The 12,974-nt window shown below is 40.2% G+C and overlaps 1 protein-coding gene across 1 annotated transcript in view; it reads left to right on the forward strand.

Moving 5' to 3' along the window:
* The first annotated feature begins 926 nt into the window (after nucleotides 1-926).
* LOC120989841 (alcohol dehydrogenase 1-like) overlaps nucleotides 927-12,974 on the forward strand; it is a 34,779-nt gene continuing 22,731 nt past the window's right edge. Inside the window, exons 1-4 of the mRNA XM_040418197.1 lie at nucleotides 927-1,055; nucleotides 2,675-2,776; nucleotides 6,483-6,621; nucleotides 11,812-11,899. Coding sequence (XP_040274131.1) covers nucleotides 1,038-1,055; nucleotides 2,675-2,776; nucleotides 6,483-6,621; nucleotides 11,812-11,899 — 347 coding nt within the window. The 5' untranslated portion in view covers nucleotides 927-1,037. The remainder of the gene's footprint in view (nucleotides 1,056-2,674; nucleotides 2,777-6,482; nucleotides 6,622-11,811; nucleotides 11,900-12,974) is intronic.

Raw genomic sequence — 12,974 nt, forward strand, 5'->3', positions numbered from 1 at the left:
CTTAAGGCCGAATTCAGAATTTTTATAATCCATTTGCTCACCTCTACTAAATAGGGAGCCGTTAATCTTAAAGGGATTCTGTCATGAGATTTGAGGCCTATAACCTAAACATATGGCCAGGTCCCTACTAATACCCTGAATCCGAAACAGACCTTATTAAATGTGCCTGTGGCTCTATTAGCACATAAAACAGGTTTTTATAACCTGTCATTCACCTACCTAAGGTGCCCAAGGGGACGTCGCTTCATACTGGGTGCTCGGCTGCAGCCATCTCCGTCTGGTGCCCAGCGCCGCCTTCCCAGTTGAAATCACCACCTTCCTCACCTCAGCTCCGCCTCCGCAATCGTCCGGTCCCTCAGGTTATGCCTAGTGTGCACGCGCAGAGGGACCGGACGATTGCGGTGGCAGGGCTGAGGTGAGGAAGGCGGCGCTGGGCACCAGACGGAGATGGCTGCAGCCGGGCACCCTGCATGATGAGACGTCCCCTTGGACACCTTAGGTAGGTGAATGACAGGTATTAAAAACCTGTTTTATGTGCTAATAGAGCCACAGGCACATTTTAATAAGGTCTGTTTCGGATTCAGGGTATTAGTAGGGACCTGACCATATGTTTAGGTTATAGGCCTCAAATCTCATGACAGAATCCCTTTAAGACCTTGTGTGACCTTACATGAGTTTTATTTTAACATGTTTTCTACTAGCACTGACTGTAAAAATATTTCATGTCAGTGAAAGCTACAACAAATGTTTTGAAGATACATATAATTGCACATATGATGGTTACTACATAAAAAGCAATGTGAATAAAGTTCACATATATGAGAAAGGAATATTCTTGTAAACATTAGTAAGCAGTTAGTAGATATTTGTCCTATCTACAAAAACATTCTATAACTGAGTCTATAAATGCTGCTTTCAGGGGAGGTGTCCTAGGCACGAGGAGGCAATGGGAGGAGGAATTTGGACCTTTTAGTAAATGAAAAATGTGAAAATGATTCACATTAACTGCTGGAAAGGTTTGTGGAAGGAAGTGTAATATGGCTACTGCTGGGAAAGTAAGTTGGAAGTGTTTAGATTTATAAATTATGACAAGACACTATCTGCTCACCTTTATATATCTGTTCATTTTTTTTGAATTAGTAGATGTGAGAATATTTCATGTTACATTTCTTGATGGTTTACATCTAAAATGTGTTTTTTTTTTTTTTTTTTTTTTTTTATATATATGCAACTGCTTCTCTAAGCCTACTTCCAGCTGATTGTATTAAATTAATTTGTAAAACTTAGCACTTTCCCATTAGCAGTCAGTACAGAAGACTAGGACTTTCCTAATTATGCAAGTGGAAAAAACGGACAATAGAACAGTCTATGCATTATTATTAATTGTTTTTTTAGATAACATTGTGGAATTATAACCAGAGATGGAAGCAGTCATACTGCTCTGCAGAACGCTTCAACCCCTGGCCAACAATTGTTCACTATTAGACCATTACAGCTTCTCTCTTTGTATTGGAAGTGTGTGGTAGTTTGGTTCCATGAGTTGAAACCACCACACACTTCCGATACAATCTATGAACATATCACAAGTGAGAATATGCATTGAAAAATACAGTATGTGCATTTTACAACCGATACATGTAAAATAAAAAAATAATGCGTTAGTCTGGTTTAAAAACATGTCACCATGTTACATATACAGCTCCTATGCACACCTAAGTGTCTCTTTAGTGAAAGATTATAATCCCAGTCTGAGATTTCATCCTTCAGCCGTACATTACTTCATTCCTTCAGCCTCCCTACTGTTATAAAAGGGCAGAATTTCTTTATATTCCAGCTTTATGAATCTTTTCAAAACTTAAGTAAACACTCCAGGCAAAATGTATACATTGTGTTATGCCTACTGGAAGTCCTAAAGGAACCCCGAAGAGAGAATCCCTGTGTCATGTTCCGTCTCCTATGACCCTCCTCTTGCTATAATACAGTGTACATATTGCTTACATAAATCTTTTAATTGGGTTATTTATGAAAATGAATGGGCATTGAGTTAATTTTCAAAGCTGAGCAATTCAATTTTTTTTTTCACAATTTCACATTACAAAAAGTAGAGACTGACTGAAGTATATAAATATGTACTGTAACACATTAATGTGCTGCCACCTGCTGACAACTTACCGAACAGCATTTTCTATCAACACTATTTTGCCTTTTTTTTTTTTTTTTAAATGTACTAATTACAATTTAAACTCACCACCACCTCCAGTGTATACCCCAGGAAAATTGTACTCATGCCCAGAATAATGCAGCAGACTCATAAAAATCTATAAATACATTTGTCTTATTGGTCATGAACATTTCCCGGTGTATACACCATAGATACACCACTAGAAGCCAAAACTGGGAATTACTCCAAATAGAGCTTATAGCTTTCAATTATGTTTACCGAATAAAAAATAAATAAACTAAAAAACAAAAACAAAACCTAATCTGGTGGTAGTGTTTTTTTTTTTTTTTTTTTGTTTTTTGTTTTTTTTCTACTCATTTGGTCCTGTACAAAATATGACTTATTTTACCATCCTACAATTAAACTGAAAATGGGGTGGATGGAGGGGAAGTAGATATTATCCTTGACTTCTGCAACTGAAGATGTTCAATTTTATTATTATTTCACATTCAGGTAATCAAATGTAAAGCTGCGGTGTGCTGGGCACCTAAACAACCGCTCAGCATAGAAGAGATTGAAGTTGCACCACCAAAGGCTCATGAAGTTCGCATAAAGGTGATATTTCTACTTGAAAACAACTTTATTATATTTATAAGATTTATTATAGCAAGTTACTTATAAAAGATATTCCAAATGTACAAGGTATGTGCAGAGGTTCTAATACTAAAATACTAGCAAAGTATCTTCTACTAAGAAATCTTAGTATTGTGCTGAATGCATAGGATAAGATTATAAGTCTAATAGATGGTGCCCTCTTTTTGAGGAGTGAATTATACTATATGGTTATGACTTTGCTGCCTAATCACCTGCAGCATCTATGGGGTTAATACACTCTGCCATACTTGAGTGAGGACGTGGTGGACGTTGCTCCAGAAAAGTGCCAAGTAGCTTAAAAACCACTTTTTACACATTGACCCCCTAAACACGTGTTGAGACACAATATACTATTTATTTACAGTTGGTCACCAAACCCCTGAAGACGTCAGGTCTCTGGCGAAATATGTCGGGGGGCAGACTGTAATCTAACTGTTTTAGCCAGTTAGCGTCTAGCCTAGCTTACGGCCAGGCAATGAGTATGAGCAAGTAGAGAGAGCCAGGAAGTGCACACACTGATCCAGGGTAGCAGACTGTGAATCAACAGCAGGCACCACACTATACACGGCTGATGCCGTGTGGAAACTGAGGAGTTAATCAGGTAGATCTCAGTGTAGAGCAGTGATCCAGCCAGCCACATTGCTATACTAGGCCATGTAAAGCGGCAGTGCAGACGCAGCTGAAAATTTTAACAAAGTTAGTACTAGGTAGGAATAATTGTAGGGATGTGAAATAAATGTTATATATTAAATACAAAATCACAACACGTGTCAACCTAGAGACAATCACTGGTCCTGGTGACCAACTGTAAATAAAAAGTAGCTTAAAAAGACGCAAATTATGGTACACATGTCATGCGCCATAATCGGAGACTTTTTTGCATCAGTATAGTGGCATAAAAACGATTAGTAAATGTCCTCCATTGTATCTGTGTGACCAAAAATCAGGGTGCATTTGCATTTGAAAGCTGTTGCTGTGAACCCACAACATGTGGTCAAAGGAGCTCTCAATTGAATTGAAACAGACCATTATTAGGCTGAAAAAAATCCATCAGAGAGATAACAGTTTTGGTAAAAAAAAAAAAAAAAAGGGCGAAATGGTGAGCTCAGGTGCTGAAAATGGCCTGGACATCCATGGAAGACAACTGTAGTGGATGATTGCAGAATTCATTCCATAGTGAAGAAACACCCCTTCACAACATCCACCCAAGTGAAGAACACTCTCCAGGAAGTGGCTGTATCAGTATCTAAGTATATCATAAAGAGAAGACCTCATGAGGGCAAATACAGATGTGTCACCACAAGGTGCAAACCATTAATCAGCCTCAAAAATAGAAAGGCCAGATTAGACTGCAACAAAAAACATTTTTTTTTTTTAAAGAAACCACCCCAGTTCTGGACAGATGAAATTAAATTTTGGACCGATGAAACTAAGCTCAACCTGTGATGGGAAGAAGAAAGTATGGAGAAGGCTTGGAAGGGCTTATGATCCAAAGCATACCACATCCTTTGTAAAACATGGTGGAGGCAGTGTGATGTCATGGGCATGCATGACTTCCAATGGCACTCGGTAACTAGTGTTTTTTTTTAATGATGATTGAGGACAGAAGCAGATGAAGATTTCTGAAGTGTAAAGGGATATATGTTCTGCCCAGATTCTACCAAATGCAGCAAGGTTGTTTAGATGGCCGAGTCACTCACCAGATCTCAACCTGATCGAGCATGCATTTCACTTGTTTAGGACAAAACTTAAGGCACAAAGACACACAAGCAACAACTAAAGACAGCTGCGGTAAAGGCCTGGCAAAGCATCACAAGGGAGGAAACCCAGTGTTTGGTGATGTCCATGGGTTCCAGACCAGACAGTCATTTCCTGCAACGGATTCTCTACAGAGTATTAAAAATAAACATTTTATTTATGGTAATGTTAATTTGTCCATTTACTTCTGAGCCCCTGAAGTGAGGAAGCTTTTGTAGAAAAATGGTTGCAATTCCTTAACGTTTCACAGGATATTTTGGTTCAACCCCTTGAATTAAAACTGAAAGTCTACACTTAAATTGCATCTCAGTTGTTTCATTTCAAATCCAATGTGGTGGCATCGGGAGTCATTTAGATTGTGTTCCTGTCCAAATACTGTATTTCTGGATCTAACTGTATATCATTTTAAAGCAACAATAACAAAATGAACATAGGTTAATTTTTCAGCAATGCAGAGTCATACAGTGAAGTCTGTGTACAGTTTACAACAGACCTAAATTCCTTGTCAAAACTATTTGGTCACACAATTAGTTTTTATGGAACATTGGCAATTCCCAAAGATTGTATTAGGGGACATCCATACAGGATGCATGTTGGGGTGGAACACAGACTTTACTGCAGATCTGTGGTAAAATCCAAGTGTTTCATGTGCATTTTGATGAGGACTTTGCTGTAGATTTCATCCTTTGCACTGCAACATATCCACCATGTGTGGATGTACCCTTAGGCCTCTTTCACACAGGCGTTGCGGGAAAATGTGCGGGTGCGTTGCGGGAACACCCGCGATTTTTCCGCGCGAGTGCAAAACATTGTAATGCGTTTTGCACTCGCGTGAGAAAAATCGTGCTTGTTTGGTACCCAAACCCGAACTTCTTCACAGAAGTTCGGGCTTGGGATCGGTGTTCTGTAGATTGTATTATTTTCCCTTATAACATGGTTATAAGGGAAAATAATAGCATTCTGAATACAGAATGCATAGTAAAACAGCGCTGGAGGGGTTAAAAAATAAAATAAAAAATCATTTAACTCTCCTTAATCCACTTGATCGCGTAGCCCGGCATCTCCGTCTGTCTCTTTTACTGAATAGGACCTGTGGTGAGCATTAATTATAGTTCAAGGACCTGTGATGACGTCACTCCGGTCATCACATGGTACGTCACATGATCTTTTACCATGGTAAAAGATCATGTGACGTACCATGTGATGACCGGAGTGACGTCATCACAGGTCCTTGAACTATAATTAATGCTCACCACAGGTCCTATTCAGTAAAAGAGACAGACGGAGATGCCGGGCTACGCGATCAAGTGGATTAAGGTGAGTTAAATGATTTTTTTTATTTTTTTTAACCCCTCCAGCGCTGTTTTACTATGCATTCTGTATTCAGAATGCTGTTATTTTCCCTTATAACCATGTTATAAGGGAAAATAATAATGATCGGGTCTCCATCCCGATCGTCTCCTAGCAACCGTGCGTGAAAATCGCACCGCATCCGCACTTGCTTGCGGATGCTTGCGATTTTCACGCAACCACATTGATTTCTATGGGGCCTGCGTTACGTGAAAAACGCACAAAGAGGAGCATGCTGCGATTTTCACGCAACGCAAAAGTGATGCGTGAAAATCACCGCTCGTGTGCACAGCCCCATAGAAATGAATGAGTCGGTATTCAGTGCGAGTGCAATGCGTTCACCTCCCGCATCGCATCCGCGCAGAATACTCGCTCGTGTGAAAGGGGCCTTAGGGTGCTATTGCACATTGCGCCCAAGCGACTATAACAACAGTTGGATTCCTGTTAATAGCTGTGCTGCACCTGCACTCGATGTGAAACTGCCTCTAGAACAGGATATCATGGCAATTAGTGGTAATCCACACGTGGTTAAGATGTAAAATCTAATATGTTCCTACAGATTGTGGCGACTGGAGTTTGTCGTTCAGATGATCATGTTATAAGTGGTGCTTTAGATGTGAAATTCCCTCTGATTCTGGGCCATGAAGCTGCTGGGATTGTAGAGAGTGTTGGTGAAGGAGTAACAGATCTGAAACCCGGTAAGGCTTATAATAATAATACAAATAATGGTAAAAAGTAAATTAATTGTCAAGGAAGTCTTTAAAAACGTACACCTTTGTGACAGATTTGTTTTATTGCTTCAAGTTACAGTAACTAAACTTTGACAAAAGATATCTTTCTTGAGCAGAGGGTTTGGGACCACTGTGTCAATCAACCAGTTTAATTTACACATAAGTAAATCCTAAGGGTGCTATCTTGGCAGTCCCTTTAAACCTTATACAGGCAACTGGATATTTCTGCAGGGGAGCCACTAGGCTGTTACCTCTTGGAATGGTTGACTGCTTACTAGAGATGAGCGAAGTTTTGAAGAATTTGATTCGGTAACTTCGCCGAATTAGCCAAGAAATTTGATTTGTTCCAAATTAATTAATCTCTGCAATATACATTGGAACATTGCTGTGGCAGGCCTTGGATCCTTCAGAGGGTCTGAGGCTGCCATAGCAACTGAATGGAACCCTAGATCTCAGCATGGGGAAGCCATTCGGGATACAGATAGCACAGAGCTCCCAGGAAAAGACCTCTCAGATGCCGTGATGAAACCTTCAGATGAAACCTTCTCCTTGCCTGTATTGTTTTTGCACTTTAATTCCTCCAGTAAACAAGCACACTAGTTTACTGCAGACCCTGACTCTCTGGACTTATTTTCCATTGGGGTTATTTTATCATTCCTTACGGCGAGCAGCAGTACGTGGTGACACCTTGACGATTTCCAGGGGACCTAGCATAGCCTTGATGCCACCCTAAACCTGGCCACTGCAGATGTAGGTAAGGGGTTAAAGTTACAGGCTCAAAGCTTAAAATGGTATTCTGGTTTCATAAAATTAATGATCTATCCTTAGGATAGGTCATCGATTTCAGATTGATGGAGGCCAGACTTTCTGCATCCCCATCGATCAACTGGGGGCTACAGTGCCAGTGCTAGTGGAAGAGGTGCATTCTCTTCAGTGTTTACCTGCACACTGTCTACATTATAGTGGAGGCACAGTGCAATTATAACTGTTCATCCCATTCAAGTAAACAGGAAAGGAAAGTGTACATGTAATTACACTGCACCACCACTACAATGTAGACAGAGTGCACATAAACATTGAAAAGGACATGGGAAGGTGTACAGTTGTGGCCAAAAGTTTTGAGAATTACATAAATATTGGAAATTGGAAAAGTTGCTGCTTAAGTTTTTATAATAGCAATTTGCATATCCTCCAGAATGTTATGAAGAGTGATCAGATGAATTGCATAGTCCTTCATTGCCATGAAAATTAACTTAATCCCAAAAAAACCTTTCCTCTGCATTTCATTGCTGTCATTAAAGGACCTGCTGAGATCATTTCAGTAATCGTCTTGTTAACTCAGGTGAGAATGTTGACGAGCACAAGGCTCGAGATCATTATGTCAGGCTGATTGGGTTAAAATGGCAGACTTGACATGTTAAAAGGAGGGTGATGCTTGAAGTCATTGTTCTTCCATTGTTAACCATGGTGACTTGCAAAGAAACGCGTGCAGCCATCATTGCATTGCATAAAAATGGCTTCACAGGCAAGGATATTGTGGCTACTAAGACTGCACCTCAATCAACAATTTATAGGATCATCAAGAACTTCAAGGAAAGAGGTTCAATTCTTGTTAAGAAGGCTTCAGGGCGTCCAAGAAAGTCCATCAAGCGCCAGGATCGTCTCCTAAAGAGGATTCAGCTGCGGGATCGGAGTGCCACCAGTGCAGAGCTTGCTCAGGAATGGCAGCAGGCAGGTGTGAGCGCATCTGCACGCACAGTGAGGCGAAGACTTTTGGAAGATGGCCTGGTGTCAAGAAGGGCAGCAAAGAAGCCACTTCTCTAAAAAAAAACATCAGGGACAGATTGATCTTCTGCAGAAAGTATGGTGAATGGACTGCTGAGGACTGGGGCAAAGTCATATTCTCCGATGAAGCCTCTTTCCGATTGTTTGGGACATCTGGAAAAAGGCTTGTCTGGAGAAGAAAAGGTGAGCGCTACCATCAGTCCTGTGTCATGCCAACAGTAAAGCATCCTGAGACCATTCATGTGTGGGGTTGCTTCTCATCACTATTTTGCCCAAAAACACAGCCATGAATAAAGAATGGTACCAAAACACCCTCCAACAGCAACTTCTTCCAACAATCCAACAACAGTTTGGTGAAGAACAATGCATTTTCCAGCACGATGGAGTACCGTGCCATAAGGAAAAAGTGATAACTAAGTGGCTCGGGGACCAAAACGTTGACATTTTGGGTCCATGGCCTGGAAACTCCCCAGATCTTAATCCCATTGAGAACTTGTGGTCAATCCTCAAGAGGCGGGTGGACAAACAAAAACACACTAATTCTGACAAACTCCAAGAAGTGATTATGAAAGAATGGGTTGCTATCAGTCAGGAATTGGCCCAGAAGTTGATTGAGAGCATGCCCAGTCGAGTTGCAGAGGTCCTGAAAAAGAAGGGCCAACACTGCAAATACTGACTCTTTGCATAAATGTCATGTAATTGTCGATAAAAGCTTTTGAAACTTATGAAGTGCGTGTAATTATATTTCACTACATCATAGAAACAACTGAAACAAAGATCTAAAAGCAGTTTAGCAGCAAACTTTGTGAAAACTAATATTTGTGTCATTCTCAAAACTTTTGGCCACGACTGTACATGTAATTGCACTGCAACATCACTACAATGTAGACACTGTGCAGGTAAACCATTTAAAAGGACAAAGTGCTTGCATGAGTGCAAGGGCCTGTCCAAACAGCTGATCAACGAGAGTCAGACCCCCAACGATCTGATATTGATGACCTATGCTAAGGATAGGTCATCAATATCCCAAAAGGGAATACTCATCACTGATCTCCTTTATAGTAAATGTTATGTTGCCATAGAGATCATGTATGGATCCAAATAACCAAGTTAAACAATATCTACTTTCGGTCTGTTAAGAATGGTGATAGCAGTGTGCACAGTTGCAAGAAAAGGTCAATAAACACTTTGCAATTACCTGGATTTGTTCACTGATTAGTATAAAATGTGATCTGATTATTATCGAAGTCACACTTAAGATGGATTTACACGACCGTTAATGTGAACTCTCATTCTTGATCATCTGCCCGTTATGTGGTGTCGATCACCTGATAAACAAGTGAGAACGCTCGTTAGTAGGGTGATCCTGTAGTGCGTGCAGGCATCAGTCATCATTCCTAGGCAGAAGATCGCTGTTTAGACTGATTCTGTATGGGGACCAAGCATATCTTTTATTGGGCACATTGAGTAAACATCCACAGTACAGGGAGAAAAAAAATTTGCTTCTCTAAGGGCTATATTACACCAACAGATTATTTGACAGATTTTCTAACCAATCATTGGTCAGATGGCCTTTTAGACACAGATCTTTTGTTATACACACCAACTATTGGTCTGATTGGACAGAAATTGGTCAGAAAATCTGTTGGCGTAATACATCCCTGAGATCGTATTGCCAAAAGGCGCTTTAGTTAAGAAGATAAGATTGGAAGTGTATATTTCACAGATGCTTTGCCCATTAAATACAGCCACAGAAAGCCTGGTTACTGAAGAATCTGTTCCCCTCAAGGAAAAATTGTTAATGTGGATCATGCCCCCTCCTCAAAAAAACAACAACAAAAAAACAACAACAAACCTTCAGAAGATATGTTGCACAAATGCATTAAAGGCTATGTACATCTTTGGGGGCAACTTAATTTTTTCTTTTATAAAAATGGTGTATATTTATAGATAATGACCCCCAGTATCAATAAATGGAAAAAAATCAAGAAGATTGCTTCTATCCCTTGCAGTGGCCATTGTAATAGAATCACTCCAACAACACCAAAAGCAATCTTGAAACTAAAGTGAAAGACCCCCAAAGGTAACAGCAAAAAAATCTCCAAAACACTCTACAAGCTACCAAAGGCTCTGTTTTTTTTAGGCCCACTATTACAAAAATGCTGAATAAGAATGGAAGGATGTTCATGGAAGAAAACCATACAGGAAGATTGTGCCATACAAAAAGAAAAACACAAGGCTCTGTCTGAATTTTCCCTGGAACCATTTGGATATTTCACAATGCTTCTGGGAAAATGTTCTATGGACTGATGACTCAAAAGCTTCCAAATGCACAGCACTATGTTTGGAGGAAAAAGAACACTCCAACTATGAGACAAGGTGAAGAGACATCATAGTGTAGGACGGCCAGGTCCTGGACACCTTTCAGAATTTGAGGGAACAATGAATTCTAATTTATATCAAAGCATTTTAAAGGGGGATGTAAGGGCAGCAATCCATGACCTCAAGCTATAAAGACATTTGGTGACGCAACAAGACAATGACCCAAAGTGAAAAAGTAGATCAACCAAACAATAGAGGATTTATTTTTTGGAGTGTCAAAATTTGAGTCCTCATCTTAATCCTTTTAAAATGCTGTGGCATGGACTGAAGGGGGCTGTGCACGCAAGCCATCGCTCCACAATGTTGTGCAAATCTTATTCTCAGCTATAGGAAACCTTCGATGGAGGCAACTGCTACTAAATGGGGATCCATAGGTAATTTAATGTAAGGGATCACTTTTCTTCCTGCACGGTGAATGTTTACTCAATGTGTTAAATAAAAGACATGAACAGTAAAACCTTTTTGTTTTTGATTGGTATACCATCGGTAAATAATGTTTGTCTTAATTTTGATATAATTAACAATCAAACCATATTTTGTTAATGAAGAAATCCAGGTAATTCCAAAGGGTTCACTTATATTATCTTGCAACTGTATATCAATACGGTTAATGGTCAAAATAACGGTTTTCATTTAAATCCTGATATAGATGATCTACTTGAATGTACAGTTAAAATTAATTTTGCTTACTAAACTGTAAATTTAAGAAGTTCTACGTTATCCCCTAGCCACAGAATAGGGGATAACTATTTTCTGGGGGTCAGACCTCTAGGACCCTCGCCGATCCCGAGAACGGAGGCCCTGTGCCCTCCATCTGTTGAAGTAGCAGGTTGAACATGTGTCGCTCTCAGGATCACTGGGGGTCCCAGAGGCTCGACCCCCTGCAATGAGTTATTCATCCCCTATCTTGTGAATAGGGGATAACTTCTAAACATGCCACAACCCCTTTAACAATACATTACATTAATTCTCATATCCCCTTTCTTACAGGAGACAAAGTCATCCCATTGTTTATGCCTCAGTGTAGAAAATGCAAATGTTGTGTAAGTTCCGACACAAATGTGTGCTGCAAAAATGAGTAAGTGTTTACTTAACTTGAGAACATATGAAATTTATTTTTTTAATGATTATTTTCATAATATATGTACAGTATGCCAACTTCTCTTTATGTAAGGAAGTTTTATAGATATTATGAAGGTAAGGTAGTTATGTAGTTATCGCCAGTGGCATAGCCATAGGGGTTGCAGAGGTAGCACTTGATTAAAGTTGGTGGAATCCCCTGAGCAAACAATCTGGTGGCAACCATAGCTTTATTTTTTTTAAGTAACCATACACTGCGTGCAGAATTATTAGGCAAATGAGTATTTTGACCACATCATCCTCTTTATGCATGTTGTCTTACTCCAAGCTGTATAGGCTCGAAAGCCTACTACCAATTAAGCATATTAGGTGATGTGCATCTCTGTAATGAGAAGGGGTGTGGTCTAATGACATCAACACCCTATATTAGGTGTGCATAATTATTAGGCAACTTCCTTTCCTTTGGCAAAATGGGTCAAAAGAAGGACTTGACAGGCTCAGAAAAGTCAAAAATAGTGAGATATCTTGCAGAGGGATGCAGCACTCTTAAAATTGTAAAGCTTCTGAAGCGTGATCATCGAACAATCAAGCGTTTCATTCAAAAAAGTCAACAGGGTCGCAAGAAGCGTGTGGAAAAACCAAGGCGCAAAATAACTGCCCATGAACTGAGAAAAGTCAAGCGTGCAGCTGCCAAGATGCCACTTGCCACCAGTTTGGCCATATTTCAGAGCTGCAACATCACTGGAGTGCCCAAAAGCACAAGGTGTGCAATACTCAGAGACATGGCCAAGGTAAGAAAGGCTGAAAGACGACCACCACTGAACAAGACACACAAGCTGAAACGTCAAGACTGGGCCAAGAAATATCTCAAGACTGATTTTTCTAAGGTTTTATGGACTGATGAAATGAGAGTGAGTCTTGATGGGCCAGATGGATGGGCCCGTGGCTGGATTGGTAAAGGGCAGAGAGCTCCAGTCCGACTCAGACGCCAGCAAGGTGGAGGTGGAGTACTGGTTTGGGCTGGTATCATCAAAGATGAGCTTGTGGGGCCTTTTCGGGTTGAGGATGGAGTC

This window comes from Bufo bufo, chromosome 2 (assembly GCF_905171765.1).
Source record: "Bufo bufo chromosome 2, aBufBuf1.1, whole genome shotgun sequence".
Lineage (NCBI taxonomy): Eukaryota > Metazoa > Chordata > Amphibia > Anura > Bufonidae > Bufo > Bufo bufo.